Consider the following 16,883-nt stretch of genomic DNA (forward strand, 5'->3'; position numbering starts at 1 on the left):
CTCAGTTTGGACAAAGAGAAACCTGAAGAACAAAATGTGACGCAGATCTGCCCGACTGCCCCACTTGCCCTGGTTGCAGTCCAGTTGGTTTTGCAGGTGTGAGTGTTTCCAGATGGAGATGACCTCGGGGTGTGCCGCAGGTATCCAGTTTAGGACTGCTGGCTGTTCCACTGGTTGGCCATCGGCCTGCGGAGCAGCTCCTCCACATGACGAGCCACATCCATGGTGTCCTCGAGATCGAAGTCCCCGTCGGGATCCAACATGCCGTCAGCCCTGACAGGACAGCAGCGAAGATGGTCAGTGGAAAACAATGTTAAAGCTTCTTCATGTTTACATTCCTGAATGAAGCAACAAAGACACACAAAACCAGTATTGATGGTTTGCATTGTTTACAAACTGTCTGGACTGGGCTGCAGGCTGTAATTCATTATTATCAGGAAGTCCTAAAAACTCCCTGAAAAGCCTTCAGCTAATCCAAAATGCTGCAGCAAGAGTCCTGACAGGGACTAGAAAGAGAGAGCAGATTTCTCCTGTTTTGGCTTCCTGTTAAATCCAGAATTTAAAATCCTGCTCCTCACATACAAGGTCTTAAATAATCAGGCCCGATCTTATCTTAATGACCTTGTAGTACCATATCACCCTATTAGAGCACTTCACTCTTGCTCTGCAGGCCTACTTGTTGTTCCTAGAGTATTTAAAAGTAGAATGGGAGGCAGAGCCTTCAGTTTTCAGGCCCCTCTTCTGTGGAACCAGCTTCCAGTTTGCACTCCTGCCTGAGTTACGCTGCAGTATGTGCAGGCTGTTTCTTCTTCAGTCACCTTTTTCACTCACTACGTCGTTACATGCCACTCTGCATTTAATCATCACCATTAACAATCACTGGCTCTTTTCCACAGCGTGTCTTTCTCCCGTCTTCCTGTAGATGGCGCTCCTCCCGGAGCCTGGTTCTGCCACACAGGTTGTTGGTTCAATCCCAGCTGCTCCAGTCTGCACGTTGCAATATCTTTGGACATGATACCGAGCACCAGCTTTCCCCTGATGCATTTACTGAATATTGATCATGTAAAATATATCCATTACATATTATAAATATTATTGTTTTAAATATGAGCGTGATGATTATTACCACAGAGTTTTGTTACATGAAGCAATGATCATGTGTGTACATGTGTTCTTGGTGCACAAATGTCAAAGGCATTCTGACTAATTTTGTGTTTTCACATGTTTATAAGAGTTTTATTAAACATATGCACGCGTGCAAAAAGAAAGCTGCTTACATGGGAGGGTAGACATTGAAGTTGTTGGGGTGGGTCACAGAGGGAGAAGCCGTCTGGTCCATGAATGCAGTGGCTCCTGCACTGGGTTCAGGGTTCGGGGTGGTGAATCTATCAGAGACATGCCACACTTCACTTTAGCCTACTGCAGCATTACTAAAAGAGCACATTTTACAATGATATTTTTATTTATATTACTAATATATTTATATTCAGGTAATATTGAGTTGAGTGGTTGACAGGTTTTGAGTGCAGATATCAACATTATTCTTATTTGCAGAAAAAGAGCGATTGGAGAACAGAGAGAGATGGTTAAGAAACAGCTGCTGCACATCAACTCTCTTCCACCATCTTCCCAGCCAGCAAGCTAACGCCAAGCTAGGAAACCAGTGATGTTACTGGTGCAGTGTACAAAGAGACATTTTCACCACTAGATGTCAGCAGACTACAATCCAGCTGCTGCAGCTGCTGTAGTGAGTGCAGGCTGTCAGTCAGCTGTCAGCATATATCCTGTTTACTGTGGTGGACGCTGTTAATGCAAGAAGTTTGATACTGAGGTGAGCTGCTGAGGAAATCCTGAACTTCAGGTGCTGCTGTTCTTGCTTCTGTTGAACATGACAACCTCTCTAACCTTGCTCTAAGGTCACATTTTGCCGTTAATGCAACTTTTTTTGATCTAACATAGTTTGGCTTGGACACTTAAACAACAAACCCTCATACGAGGTGAATGTAATCATTGTCTCGTCGCCAGCAGCTGTTTCATGTGTTAGAGCCTCAGGTAGGCAGGAGTAACACGGAGGTGTCAGTGAGAGAGAAGGCAGGTGGAGGTGAGGAACACAGACACATGATGTCATAACGATCACTGGGATTTGTGCAGAACTATAACTTATATTTAAACCTAGTTAAGTAACGTAATGCATTACAGGAATGTTTAAGAAGATTCGTTTTACATTAAATCATAGTGTTAGTAGGGCTGCTCGATTATGGCAAAAATGATAATCACGATTATTTTCACTGAGATCTCGATTATTTGACGATATTTATTTAACAATAACAATGTGTTGAATAATGACTTTAAAAAATAATATAAAATAGTGCAAATGCTGATAACAGTGCAAATGTTTGCAATATAAGAAATAAATGTAAACATGTATGTTTAGTGAACTTTGCAGTGTTGCTCTGTGGTGCAGCTACGACACTGTAGCAAAGTTTACACACTGTGTCTACTTGATCCACGTCTGACTGAACCCATAATGTTTCCACACCACTCAAGTTTTTTACCTCTTTTCAACCAACAGCATCACTCTCCTCTCCAAATAACTTCTGCTCAGCTTTCCGAGCTTCCCTCGGGTCCTCTTAATCAGCGGTCCCCAACCCCCGGGCCTCGGACCGGTACCGGTCCGTGAGTCGTTTGGTACCGGGCCGCGAGAGTTGAGGCTCAGGTGTGAAATGTATAGTTTTCAGGGTTTTTATCAGTTTTCAGCGTTATTTTGTTATCGTTTTTATCGTTTACTCGGTTTTCCTGGGTCTTTTCACGTGTGTTATGAATAAATCTTCTTTTTTTCGGTACCGGTACTAGTTTTATTTTGTTGTATTTATCCGCGACACCTTAAAGGCCGGTCCGTGAAAATATTGTCGGGCATAAACCGGTCCGTGGCACAAAAAAGGTTGGAGACCGCTGCTCTTAATTGTTGTGACACGTGTTCGAAATGCAGAGAGGTGCGCTCGATTTGCCACACGGAGCAGCGCGAGAGTAAAGCACGAGGGAGGGGCTAATAATCGGCTCAGTCATTTTTAATGATGGTTGAAAGCCCAGATCGTAGTCGTGATTAAAATTTGATTAATTGAGCAGCACTAAGTGTTAGTGATCTTTATAGCTGCTAGTAAAGTTGTGACTAACACAGAAATACTCAGAAGCAGCTTGAAATTTTAATCCTGCTCAACAAAAATAAGGAAAACCAAAGGTGCAGAAACATAAAGCTTCACATGTGGGTGACACAAAGGCAGATTTCCTGTTTGACACAGAGACACTTACTCTGGCACGACTTGTTTGATCTGTGGTTTCACATATCCATCAACTGCTTTTGCTGGTAAAAACAAAACAAAAGACACATTAAATAAACAGTAGATATATGTTATGACAGTGTTGATGTTAAAAATGAGCGGACACATACAAAGCGGGGGGGTGTAGTACTTGGCGAAGACTTCGTCTTTGGGCCGGTCAGGATACAGGTACAGAAGATGGTTCAGGTCACTGATGCGGTCGGCCAGCGAGCGAATGGAGAAGTCTTTGGTTGTGTAAGGCAGCAGATTCCAGACCAGCCTCTCACCTACATGAAAGACCCGAGGATTGCAGTGATCGCATGCAAAAGGACAGCGTCTCGTAATCATCAGTGGGCTTTGTGCCACGCTGTGTTTCTGTGTGGACGTGTCACTCAAGGACAAGTTCACAGGCTGAAAATCAACCTGTGTCTCCAGCAGAGCAAAAGCTTTGTGGACTTTTTAAAAGTGTGTTTTGTGTGGCAGCAGTGCATTGTGTATGTCACAGAGCCATAACGCAGACCTGCGTACCTGATTTGTTGGGGTTTTCTGCCACCCAGGCGATGGTGATGCCTCCGATCTCAGAGTCGCTGAATCGCAGCAGGAAGGTGCCGTTGGGTTTGGACATCAGCATGTCCTGTGCCTGCTGCTTGTTTACAAAGCCCAGAATGGCCCTGCGAACACACAGATACACGTAAAACACCACCCTCACCCCAGCAGCTTGTTTAAAGGTGACGGTCATTTTTCAATCTATCATACAAGACAAATAAATCTTCATTCCAGATACTCGGGACATAAATAAAAGTGATTACCCATCATTCCAGTGAGGCTTCAGGTGTTTCTTCATAAGCTCTACTACTCCATCAAACCACTGCCAGAAGGTGAAGTTGCGTCCAGGTAAGCTTTCCTGTGCAAAACACATTTCTTCAGTGGGTTCATACGCACACCGCTTATGACCTTTATGTTTCCAATGATATGATGCTGCTTCCTGATTTTCCATGTCTCTGCAGCTGTAAACAAGGAAAACTCTCCAAAGCTATGGAAAAGTCCATAGAAGTTAACGACATAAAAGTCGTTAACGGAGATTTGCCGTGTTGTGTCGTTAACGTCATTTCAGATTAACGCTGACAGCACTAGTGGGAACACAACGAATATGACTGCACATTTACTCCGACATCATCCTCGTGCAAAGACAAGTGGAAGCAGACAAAAACAACAAGCACGCATGCTACAAACTTTACCCGAGTCATTTAGACAGCCGTTAGCACATGATTCTCCTTATGGGGACCTGATATGTTTAATATGCTGCTGAGAATATAGCCCAGAAGAAGCGTATAGTATAGCTTTTATTTTGGAAAGAGACATTTCTCTGTAATAAACTCTCTTTTCCAAAGATGAGTGATTCCTCAATCAGATAGATTTATTTTATTCCTTTGTTGTTTCAGCAACATTAAATTCTAAAAACTGTACTTTTGAGTTAAAATATATATTTATAATTTTAATAAATGACAAATTAAAAAGGCATGAACATTTTGTTCACCCCTAGTGATTAAGTGATGATCAGAAAGTGTGAGCACCTCGACAAAAGCAGAGGATTTGGACGTATGCTGGTCTGGAGCATCAGGGTGTGTGCTAATACAAACACAATCTCCCCAGGAGTGGACGTCCAATCACATTCACAGCAGACCACGCAAGAATCACAAAAACAAAATAAACCCAGAGCTACGTGTCCGTCAGCTTGTTGCTCCAACTCTTTTATTTACACGTAGTTTACACTGTAAATATACTTTTACTCTGTGATTTTGCTCGGTTGTTCTCATTGGTTTTGGCTTCTAAACAGAACCTGAGTGTTTCACCTTGTGTGAGCACGTGTGCTGCAATTATAATAAAAATCCTCGTATCCTTGAATCATGATGATGGATTGAGGCAGTTCCACAAAAGCACTTTAAAGCACGCTGAAGTCTGTGCACAGACGAGGTTGTCTGCAGACCCATGCATGGCATGACACGTGTGTTGCAACATGAAACTACAGATTACATTTATAATGACGTTCATTTATTAGAATAAATGGCCAAAAAAAAAAGAATCACCTTCATTGCTGAGCAACCACCATTACCTTTGACCCCCATCGCCCATCAGCACTGCCCTTGTGGACAGAGTGGGGAACACCTGCATATCACTGCTGATGCCTGCAACCTATGTCCTCAGTGTCTCAAACAAATACGCCTTACTGAGGTCTGTGGCTGACAAGTTAACAAACTGCACTGAATTCTATGTAAAAACGTTTCTTACTTTGTGCACATGGGAGATGTTAAGTAATTAGCACAGGTGGCTCAAAGCTGTGAGCACCAGGATTCTGGCTCTCTGCTTTGGACCTAACAGATCATGGAGGTGACGCAAATCCTGGGTCTGCCTTGAGCTGACCCCCGGTTGGGCCCTCCTGACTCGATTTCCTGAAAGCTGCAGTTTTATCGTGGGGGTGTTGATTCCTGTGCATGAGAGTTTCTGTAGATAGGTGTAAATATGGGCTGTCTGGATACACGAATGTGATGAGGTTGAGAGCCACACAGGGGTAGAGGGGTGGGGGGATGGTGGGAGGGGTTCACACGATGTGTTTTCTGTTTTGCTCACTTTTTTGTTTGTTTTTAAAATTCTTTCTGTAATTATCAATGTTGTTATGTTATTATTATTATTATTATTATTATTATTGTTATTATTGTTATTATTGGGACTGCTTCTGTGGTCACAATGGCCATGTTGTGGTTATTTGTTGATACTTGCTCTGTCCCATAGTTGTGAGCTTTCTGTTTGTTTGTTTTGTTTGTTTAAAAATGAAAAAATAATAAGAGTCAGAGGAGGGACTCACCCTGTTGAACTGGGCCCAGGATATGGTCATGCTGCGGTAGTCGTCAGAGTTGTTGCTGCTGCTTGAAAAAGCCTTCTGTGCCAGAAACACCAGGTTGTCGTCCGACAGGCCACGCCCACTGTGCATCTCTGCCTTGTATTTCATATCGAGGGCCTCGCACAGCTGGGGCCACAGCACCTTCTCTGGCACAATGAACGGCACTCTGCCCTGATGAGAGGAGGAACATTTTATTTGTCTCCACACATTCACTGTTTATTTCAAAACATGTGGATTTATTCCAGGTCACAGAACAACACTGAGGCTGCGTGAGGACACGTCCGAGTATTTGGACAGCAGTGGAGCTCTATGGCAGAGAGAAACAGGACGAGACGGGTTAATGGTCAGCCTGGTTCCATAGCATCATTAGTCTGTACAGAACAGCAGCAGAACCTTTGCCAGTTTGTTGGTATTTCAGCTAAATCTTATTTAATAAACAGGCTGTAATTCTTAAGCTGTTCATGTGAATTTTTTGTAAAATTCATTTGATCACAGCTCAAAGCCTGCTCGTCAATCTGCCGTGGCCTGCAGAGGAAAAACATAAATTGTGCTCGAACATTAAAGAGGGCACTGAGGTCACCAGCCAACGACCAACCTACCGGCTCAGCAAAGGCGTTGTCCCACAGGACCGTAGCTGTTGCGTTGTTGTCCTGGCTGCCGTGCACGATGACGACCACAGGCAGGGACAGAGTCTGCAGGTTACAGAAACACCACAACTCAATTAGAAAAGCTGAACTCCAGGCTGCTCTAGTAAAGGTGGCTGCTCATGTTTAAATATAAAAGATCAGACACGGCGTTTACTTTGACGTGGAAGACCAGCTCGTTGCCCCCGATGCTAAACTGGGACTCGAACAGAACTGTAAACTTCTCCTCTGTCACGGACTCTGCACCTCGACGGTCCGAGCGTTTGATCCGCTTCAGTGACTGTGACACACACGAACATTTAACCAGATTATCTGACTATAATAAATGTTGTGACTCATAATAATCGTCATCATTTATTTTGTCAAAGTGGATCTGTTACAGATGATTTCCTCTATGCAGTCACACTGAAGAGACAAAAATAAAAACATGCATGTATCACATTTACATCTTCTGTTGTGTCCTAACAGTCATCAGCATTTATGCATAACTCCACTGTGCCATAGAAACCGTGTTTAGTTTGAGAGTAACATTGGTCAAGAAAAGGAGACGTGCACCATCTTTAATCTGTGCTGTGTCGCTGTGGTTGCTCCCCACAAGATTTCAGACCGACAGGTGAAAAAACTGCTGCTGATGGAGAGCTACACATCACCGGGAATCAGCTACAATTGTTTTAAAGTGCAGTAAGGCAGCGGTCTCCAACCTTTTTTGTGCCACGGACCGGTTTATGCCCGACAATATTTTCATGGACCGGCCTTTAAGGTGTCGCGGATAAATACAACAAAATAAAACTAGTACCGGTACTGAAAAAAAGGAGATTTATTCATAACACACGTGAAAAGACCCAGGAAAACCGAGTAAACGATAAAAACGATAACAAAATAACGCTGAAAACCGATAAAAACCCTGAAAACGATACATTTCACACCTGAGCCTCAACTCTCGCGGCCCGGTACCAAACGACTCACGGACCGGTCCGAGGCCCGGGGGTTGGGGACCGCTGCAGTGAGGCACTCGGCCACCAAGACTCCACTGCTGAAGACAAACATGTTGAAGTGTGTTTAAAGTTTGCTGAACAACATTAAAACAAGTCTGTGTGATGCTGGGAGAATATATTTGGTCACATGAGAGCAAAACTGAACTCTTTGAAGGCAACTAGAGCTGGGCGATAGAACGATAACGATATGTATTGCGAAATAACTTTTTCTCGATAGAAAAGTTAAACTATTGTGATAGACCTCATCTCGCTTGTCCTCTTTAAAAAAAAAAAAAAGAACAGCAGCCAATCCAAATTAAGTAGTGCAGAGCCGAACCAATCACAGCCACAGCATCACGTCACGTGACTTGTTACGTACAGCACAAGTGCCAAGCCGCACATGTGTATTTGTTTGGGAAGCAGCCAGCCACCGTGCCGCCCGGGTAATGGAGGAAATGAGTGCGCCGACTAGAGAACAATCAACCGAGCGTGACCGAAGGTTACCGAAGAGAAAACGAGTAGCGCGCACTGTAAATTGTGCGGAAAGCAAGTCTGGAAATACAATAAAGCGGTGCATGCTCAATCTCTGACTGGAAGCGCTAATTCGTCATCCGGCTTCTGTCAGACTAAAGTAACTGTTAAACTGTTTGAAAAGCTCAGCTATACAACAAGGAGAGATCGAGAATTTCCTTTTAGTTCTCAGTTTATTTGATGTTGACAAAAGTTAGTCAATTTTGTTCTTCTGTGAAACAAACTAAGATTTATTTTTAGAATTAATATTTTGTTTCTAAGTGGAATTGACAATTTAGTCTGTTTTGTTTGTTCTGTTTTGAAACTTAAACACTTTAGCGGCTGCCTTTTGTGTCGTTTGAAATATTTGCCTTTATTTATCTGAAAAAGTCTCCTTAAGTACATCTACCCTGTTGAACTTATTATGGGAAATAAATATTTAAGTCAAAACAAGCTGCTGATTATTTCACATTTTACTTGTGAGCAACGGCACATTTAAATCTTACAAATATCGTTATTTGGCTGATATCGTGATATATATCGTTATCGCCTGAAATGAAGAAAACATATCGTGATATGAAAAAATCTCATGTCGCCCAGCTCTACTGTAAACACACAGTTTGGGTGGCTTCACCCCAAAAACACCACAGCAACACTGAAGTCTGGAGGTGGGAGCATCCTGGGGGGGCTGTTTATTCAGCGCACTGAGACATTCAGTATAACTCCAGGAAGGATGAATGGAGACATTGTTGATTACAATCTGCTGCCATCTACCAGGATGATGAAGATGAAACAAGGATGGATGTTTCAGCAAGACCATGATCACAAACAGCCGATGGAAACGGTTTCAGAGAAATCAAGCTGCTGGAACGGCCCAGCCAATCACCTGAGCCGAATCTGTGGGAAGGATCCACGGAGCATTCGGGATTTATAGACTGTTTGTGTGGTGGTCAAAGTCATGAGCAATGATGGGACTGGTTTCTCCAAACAGAAGCTGTCATGAACTGTCATCACCAACATGTGTATAAATAATAAATGTCCGTGTGTCACTTTGTGTTATTAACTTCATCTGTGGTTCGATTCCTTTGCACGTCTGGATTGGAAGTGTTGTTACCGACATCTGCTGATAATTTCACATCAAAGCACCTTCAGAAATATATTTACTTAGAGACCTGCTGACGTGTTCAATACTTATTTTACCTGCTGTAAATATAAAATCATGTCTGCTTCTTTTCATAAATCACTTAACCAACGAGCGTCTTTCTCAACACGATCAAACGTTGAATTATTTTCAGGACTTTAACCCTTTAAGTGCCAGATTAAACATTTGAACTACTGCATTATTTTTACCAAAGTTAAAAGCTTGAACAAAAACGTACAAAAATGCCCGATAAACGCACAAGTGTAACAGCGTTATCTAAAGAGACTCACCATGTTTCTGAAGTGAGCACTGAGGGTGCCCGTGGCCTGGTGATACTCCATCACACAGTTGTTATTGAGGATTTCTCCGCTGCTCTCACTGTTTAGGATTGAACATATTCTCACTGACTGTTCTTCAAAGCAATGATGACGTTAAAACAACATGTTTGTGTCACCTGCACAGCCTCACCTGTGTGTGCTCTCATTCTTCAGCAAAGCCTTGGCCTGCTGCTCGCTAACAATGACAGCTTTGACCTGAGGTGGGTTCATGTGGACGTTGAGCTTCCCGCCCACCAGCAGGCGAACTGTGGCTGCGAATTTGGTCTGGGTTTTTAACACTTGGGGCGGCTGCTTTTCGATGATGAAGGTGCTGTGAAGAAGAGCGATAATGACATTACAGACACCATGTAGGACAGGCAAAGGCATTAAGTGACACAAACTCAGTAAACGTGGGTTATGTTCAGAAAGTCACTGAGTCACTGACAGATGGTGAAGTAAGAAGTAGGGCTAGTATAGTGCAAATGCTGATAACAGTGCAAATGTTTGCAATATAAGAAATAAATGTAAACATGTTTAGTGAACTTTGCAGTGTTGCTCTGTGGTGCAGCTACGACTCTGTAGCAAAGTTTACACACTGTGTCTACTTGATCCACGTCTGACTGAACCCATAATGTTTCCACACCACTCAAGTTTTTTTTACCTCTTTTCAACCAACAGCATCTCTCTCCTCTCCAAATAACTTCTGCTCAGCTTTCCGAGCTTCCCTCGGGTCCTCTTAATCAGCGGTCCCCAACCCCCGGGCCTCGGACCGGTACCGGTCCGTGAGTCGTTTGGTATCGGGCCGCGAGAGTTGAGGCTCAGGTGTGAAATGTATAGTTTTCAGGGTTTTTATCGGTTTACAGCCTTATTTTGTTATTGTTAACTCGGTTTTCCTGGGTCTTTTCACGTGTGTTATGAATAAATCTTCTTTTTTTGGTACCAGTACTAGTTTTATTTTGTTGTATTTATCCGCGACACCTTAAAGGCCGGTCCATGAAAATATTGTCGGGCATAAACCGGTCCGTGGCGCAAAAAAGGTTGGAGACCGCTGCTCTTAATTGTTGTGACACGTGTTGGAAATGCAGAGAGGTGCGCTCGATTTGCCACACGGAGCAGCGCGAGAGTAAAGCACGAGGGAGGGGCTAATAATCGGCTCAGTCATTTCTAATGATGGTTGAAAGCCCAGATCGTAATCGAGATTAAAATTCGATTAATTGAGCAGCACTAGTACGAAGGTCCCAAACACGCGTCAGTCTTCTGAGACGTGCTGCGTTGCTCCTGGAGTCAAGCTGAGCCTCTTCCTCTTTGGGCCTTAAGGCTCGTGACGCTGCTCTGAACATGACGACCACTCTGGGCTACACTCTGCTTCAGGTCTTCCAGCCTCAGATTACCCAGCTCCTTACTGAAGCTGACGTTGGCATGTCTGTCACAGCGCATACGTATAACTCTCCAGCAGTCAGCAGATGTTTGTGTGGATCCTTCACTGTTAGGATTCTTTGTTATCATTTTCAGTTTCTAGATCATTAGTTTCAGGCGTCCTGTTGTACATCTTTTCCATCCAGGACCTCTCTGTCAAACTGCCTTTCTACACCTGTTAGTGAGGTCACCCACTAACTGGAAGGCTGGTGGTACGATCCCAGTCTACTCCAGTCTGCATGTCAAATATCTTTGGGCAAGATACTAAGCCCATGTTGCTCTCCGACGCAAACATCGGCGTATGAATGTTAGCTAGGAAGCGCTGAGAAACCGTGTGGAGTGCTCCTAGTAGAGCACCACTACAGAGGAAACAGTCCATTTACCATTGCTTCATCTTGCCTACCAGCCTTTTTCTCCATGGACAGCTCTCTGCAAACACTCTTTACACAGTAGACTTGGACATTTTATTTTACTTTAATTAGTTTGAAAGTGGTGTTAAGAGTCTGTAACGCCAAGTCTCCACCTCCTACAACTGTCACCATATCAAGCTCTTAAGTTTCTCCTGACCACGTCTGAAGAGGATGGAGCCTCTGTGATCTGGTTTGAATTTTCCTCACCTGGTAACCAGGGCGGAGATGATGTCAGTGATGTCAGCGTTCAGTTTGCTCAGCAGCTCCACCATTGGCCCCGGCAGAGGGAGCTGCTGGGTGAGATGTTCACAGCGTCGGATCTGCTGTCGGTTCTGCCAGATCAGATCAGCCAGCTTCTCACACCTGAGCAACAAGGAAACAGAAGGATCACCAGAGATCACCGGCCACATACATCGAACCACTGATACCGTCCTTTATATCAGCATAAAGGCATTTATCATTACATTTAACAGATGTTTGTAATATCAGAAAAATAAGATCAATTTCAACAGTTTCTTTCATGATAAATGTGTAAAAAGTCTGAGACTGTCCTGTATTCATTCATACGTTTTTGTAGATTCACAGATTTATTGGTAACTGTAAATATGCAGAATCTTATAAAACATATTCTACTCCACCTCAAAGAGCTTTGCACAACATTCACCCATGCAAGTTTAAGTGCTTTAACATTCACACACAGCCACACTCCAACAGATGCACTACAGAGCAACTTGAGTTAATATGGACAGAATGACTTTTTTATATGATGACCTGAAAGACCTGCCTGACACAATGAAACAGGGTAAAATATCTCAGAAAGCAACACATCACACCACGATCCAAAGAAACAGATGAGAGCCAATCGATGAGTCTGGAAAAGCCGTCTCTGAGGCTCTGGTACTTCACTGAACCATGGATAGAGCCATTATCCACACATGGAGAAACCTTGGAGCAGGTGTAAACATTCCCAGGAATGGTTGGCTAACCAAAGAGCACACCAATGACTTATCCAGGAGGTTACAGAAGAACATCATCTACAGAACGGCGGGACTCACTGGTCTCAGTGAAGGTTAGAGCTCAACAATAAGAGACTGCGCTGAGTTGGAGTGGCCCAATAAATAAAATCCAGTCTTTAGCACGAACCATTCAGCCATTCATGCTGAAGAAACCCTCCAGTGTGTCTGTATTAAAATAACTCCAAAACTCCTCCACAGAGATGTGAAAGGTTGATTGGCAGCACAGACGCTTAACTGCAGATGTTGCTGCAGAGGCTGGACAACCAGTTATTAGCTTTCAGCTACTCTTTTCCTACAGGGTCAGGTCAGTTTGGACAACGGCTCTATTTTGTACTTATTTTCTGATATCTGATTATATTTGTCCAACATCAACATTTGTTTGATGACCTGAAACATTTATGTGACAAACATGCATAAAACAAACAAAGTAAAAGGGGGAAAATCCTAAACTCGTGTGTTACGTCCTAATCACCGTCTTCACTGAACAACAACTCTCCACATGTTTGCACTATTACAAAAACAGCTGTTGGAGTTGGTAAAACTATATGTTTAATCCGTGAATGTAAAACAACAATTACCAGGACTGCAGAACATCCAGCCCCCCCTCATTAGGACCCCCATTGCCAGCCAGCTGTTGCCTCCTCTTCCACTGAATGAGCTCCTCATCCAGGATCACAGTCTGCTGCTTCCTCAGCAGGCCCAAGGTCTTCTGGTGCTGTTCTGCCAGGTCCTGCCAAAGTAAGCCACACACTGAGAAACAGGTGCATGTGAAAAATATAACTCTGTAAATGACAGATTAACATGGCGCCAGTGTGTCTTTTATAGTTGTGTGCTAAAAGCTTGAGCCTTCATTATTCCCCTGTTTTGCTTATTAGGAAGCAGACTCTGAAAGGTCTTTAAACCTGTTCTTTAGGCTGTTTTTTCACTTATCTGCATCATTCAGAAACACTCCTAACATGAGAGATGAACAAGTGTTGTCTCTACATGTAACAGACAAACAGTGTTAAGTTCTTTCTGTAGGTGCTTTGCTACTGGCAGCCAAAGGTGGTCCTACCAAATCTCAAGCACCGTAAAACTGTATAAACTCAGTTTTTGCCTTATAAATTGTATTCAGCTGATATTTATTGATGTAGAGTCACACAGGCCTAATGGAGTTAGTTTGTAATTTTGGATAATTTAAAAGATAATTGTTCCTTTCAGGAACACTGGAGTTTTCCTTCTAGCCCACAATGGTTGAGGAGTATGACAGCGCTGAGCGCACGTGGTCAGATCTACGCACAGATCCGTGGGAGTCGTCTTCAAACCAGAGACAGCATTTTTTTTCATTGTTGTTATTTTTTAACTGTAGAGATCATCACAGCACCTACACAACCTGTATAGAAAAAACTGCATTTTATCTGCATGTGTTTCTTGTGCTTTGCTACAGGCTGCTGAAGCAGAAGCTGTTTCAGGAAGTAAACGTCACTGCAGGCTGACATGTGGCTGCTGCAGCTCTTTCAGACGCGCCCCAGCTCGTCTCCTTGCACCACTAGGTATATCAACGATATCATGGTATAACGTTTTATATCAGGGGTATTTTCATACTGGCATTACCGTGGATGTGACACAGCACGACCCTAGCTTACACAACTAAATGCACTGAGCTGCTGCCAAATGATTGCTTGATTAGATACCAAGAGCAACAAGAAATGGAGGGAGGGAGGGAGGGAGATCTTCTGATACCCATTCTGAAGTGTATGTGTGATGCGTCTCCATACAAGCCTGTATTTCTGTAGTGTGCTGGCCTCTCTGGCGAGCCAGGCCTCCACAGTGGCTCGCTTGCTCTGCAGCGTTGTTTCCCGTTGGGTGCGCTCAGTTGGAGGCAGCGAAGACAAGCTGCTCAGCTGGGCTGACAAAGCAAGACGTAGGAGATGTTAAACACGATCACAATTAATCAACACATGCAGCTTTGTACAAATGTCTGTGTGACGCAGCATCTGTTTCCATAAACCTGCTGCTACTTAAGATTAGCTGATTAAGATTTAAGTCAATTTATAACCACAAATCATAGAACAAATGTTAGGACACTTTATCAAATTTAAATAAAACAGAATGCAATGTTTTGGAAATCTAAATCCACATTTATTACAAATAGAACAAAGAATATAAATCAAATGTTTCAACTGAGCAAATCTATGAAAGAATGAGCTGGATGCTAGAGAGAGGACTGTTGTCCCTTTCTTCTCTGACAGAGGCTTTTCGCTGCTTTGCCATATTTTTCATTTCATGGTGTATCAGATGTTTCGGGTCAGTCAAAGGTCTGGATGCAGGCAGTTCAACACCTGCACTCTTCCATGAAGCTGTGCTGCTGGAACAGCTGCAGTATGTGGTTTAGTATTGTCAATATTATTTCAAAGGCCTCGGTAGAGCAGCTCATCTACTAATCAAAGGTTGGTGGTTCAACTCCTGGCTGCTTCAGTCTGTATATCTAATATCCTATAATATCCTTAGGCAAGATACTTCAATGTACCCATCACTGAATGTGTGCAGATGTTAGCACTTCAGGACATGTGTGAATGTGTGATGCCTTGCAGTTCTCCAGAGGCCTGGTAATGAACTCATCATGTGATTCAGGTGTGTTGACCCAGGATCTAAACCTGCAGGACACCGGCCCTCGAGGCCTGGAGTTGCTCACTCCTGCTTTAAACCCTAACCTGTCGCCGGCGATGGGTTGGGGTTTAAACATGCTATATAAGAAACAGTCAACAGAGTCAGAGACAACAACACACAGACAACTTCTGCAAGTGTTCCTGAGTGAATGACAGTTTTATGACAGAATCATGTCTGTTTTTACTTCAGTGCTGTCTGAAGATCCACCACCCGTCTGATTGGTAGACAACCTGTTCTACCACCTGAGCCGAATCATTGACAATATTACTAGAGATGGCACGATACCACTTTTTAATGTCTTGATATCGATATCATAAATTTGGATATCTGCCGATACCGATATGAATCCGATATATTTTGTGATCAATAAAACTATTTTTATAAATATCTCGCTGCATTTTGTATAAGTTCATACTCAAGTTTTAAAAAACAAGAGTCTGAAGCTGTTCTGTTACACCTGTATGCAAAAAACACACTGCACCCAAAACATTTCATAGTTCAGCAACACTGATCAATCTAATAAACTTAAACCTGCTCCATCCTCCCTATTCTAGTATTTTAAAGAGCACTTACCTACCTAACTAAGAGGGTTGCCAACTCCCAGCAAGAATATTAGGGACCCCCCCCCCCCAATCCATGTAATCAACTTTAATTTAATGCAAGTATAAAAAAATTGCACAGAAATCAATTATTTTCCTACAATAATTAAATAGATTCAACATCTTTCTTCAACAGAAGTACTACAGCTTACTATATTAGACTTAACAGTTACTATATACAGTAATGGACTTCTATACATTTAATCAGATGACCACAGTTTTTAAATGACATAACAGAGAAAAGTATGTCTTTGTGCCCCCCTCTCCCTGTTGATGCTTCGCCTGGGCTCCTGGCAAATGTTTGCTAGACCCGCCCCTGCACAGTTACCAGCTGTCAGCTACATAAAAAGGATCCTGGTGTTATTTGTCTCTCAGAAACAGTTCATAACTTCAACTCATTCATGTCACCTAAAAGGTAAACCTGTTTCTCCATCAGCTGTTCAGCTCTGATGATTCAGTAAGGACATCTCCTGGTTTTATCTTCATGTTTCCCTCTCACCACATATCCAAACCATCATGACCAGCAGCTTTACAGCTGTGGCTCCAGCAAACATCAGCTGATACTAGAAATTAATATTAAATAAATTCTAACAACAGCTGATCAAGCTTAAACCTGCTGCTGTTGTTTAGCGCGACATCTGCTGGTTTCCTGTTTCTGGCGCAAAGTGATAAACAAGAGAGACGATCAGCTGATCATTGATCAGTTTCATGTTTGAAGTAGCAACAGGAGAGAGAGAGGAGAGAATGAGAGAAGTAGATGTACTGGGCAGCAAAGACAGAATAACTCGCGCTTTGTGTCCATTTTTTAATTCTAGCTGAAGTCCGGGACAAATCGCTTCCTTTTCACCTCAACATGGAGCTCCGATGGCGAGTCCAGCTGTGGCTCCATATATCAGTTGTTAAGCTTAACGTGGAAATACTCTGCAAACATTCAGGGATGAACTTACACACTTGCTTTACTTCTCAGGGATAGTTTTTGCCGAGATGAAAT

General features: G+C 43.0%; 1 protein-coding gene across 1 annotated transcript in view; it reads right to left on the reverse strand.

Annotated features, from left to right (window-relative positions):
- The window catches only part of LOC102787188 (signal transducer and activator of transcription 5B-like), a 32,674-nt gene that overhangs the window by 3,281 nt on the left and 12,510 nt on the right, over nucleotides 1-16,883 (reverse strand). The window contains exons 6-19 of the mRNA XM_087837015.1: nucleotides 14,402-14,532; nucleotides 13,223-13,374; nucleotides 11,836-11,991; nucleotides 9,954-10,133; nucleotides 9,776-9,863; nucleotides 7,018-7,140; nucleotides 6,816-6,908; nucleotides 6,181-6,387; nucleotides 4,127-4,221; nucleotides 3,846-3,988; nucleotides 3,449-3,604; nucleotides 3,310-3,361; nucleotides 1,278-1,385; nucleotides 1-273 (exon numbers count right to left, since the gene is read on the reverse strand). The exon at nucleotides 1-273 is cut by the window's left edge and continues 3,281 nt beyond it. Coding sequence (XP_087693141.1) covers nucleotides 150-273; nucleotides 1,278-1,385; nucleotides 3,310-3,361; nucleotides 3,449-3,604; nucleotides 3,846-3,988; nucleotides 4,127-4,221; nucleotides 6,181-6,387; nucleotides 6,816-6,908; nucleotides 7,018-7,140; nucleotides 9,776-9,863; nucleotides 9,954-10,133; nucleotides 11,836-11,991; nucleotides 13,223-13,374; nucleotides 14,402-14,532 — 1,808 coding nt within the window. The 3' untranslated portion in view covers nucleotides 1-149. The remainder of the gene's footprint in view (nucleotides 274-1,277; nucleotides 1,386-3,309; nucleotides 3,362-3,448; nucleotides 3,605-3,845; nucleotides 3,989-4,126; nucleotides 4,222-6,180; nucleotides 6,388-6,815; nucleotides 6,909-7,017; nucleotides 7,141-9,775; nucleotides 9,864-9,953; nucleotides 10,134-11,835; nucleotides 11,992-13,222; nucleotides 13,375-14,401; nucleotides 14,533-16,883) is intronic.

The sequence above is a fragment of the Neolamprologus brichardi genome, unplaced genomic scaffold (genome assembly GCF_056152115.1).
Source record: "Neolamprologus brichardi isolate AB-2024 unplaced genomic scaffold, ASM5615211v1 NODE_ptg000038l+_length_1369362_cov_1, whole genome shotgun sequence".
Classification (NCBI taxonomy): Eukaryota; Metazoa; Chordata; class Actinopteri; order Cichliformes; family Cichlidae; genus Neolamprologus; species Neolamprologus brichardi.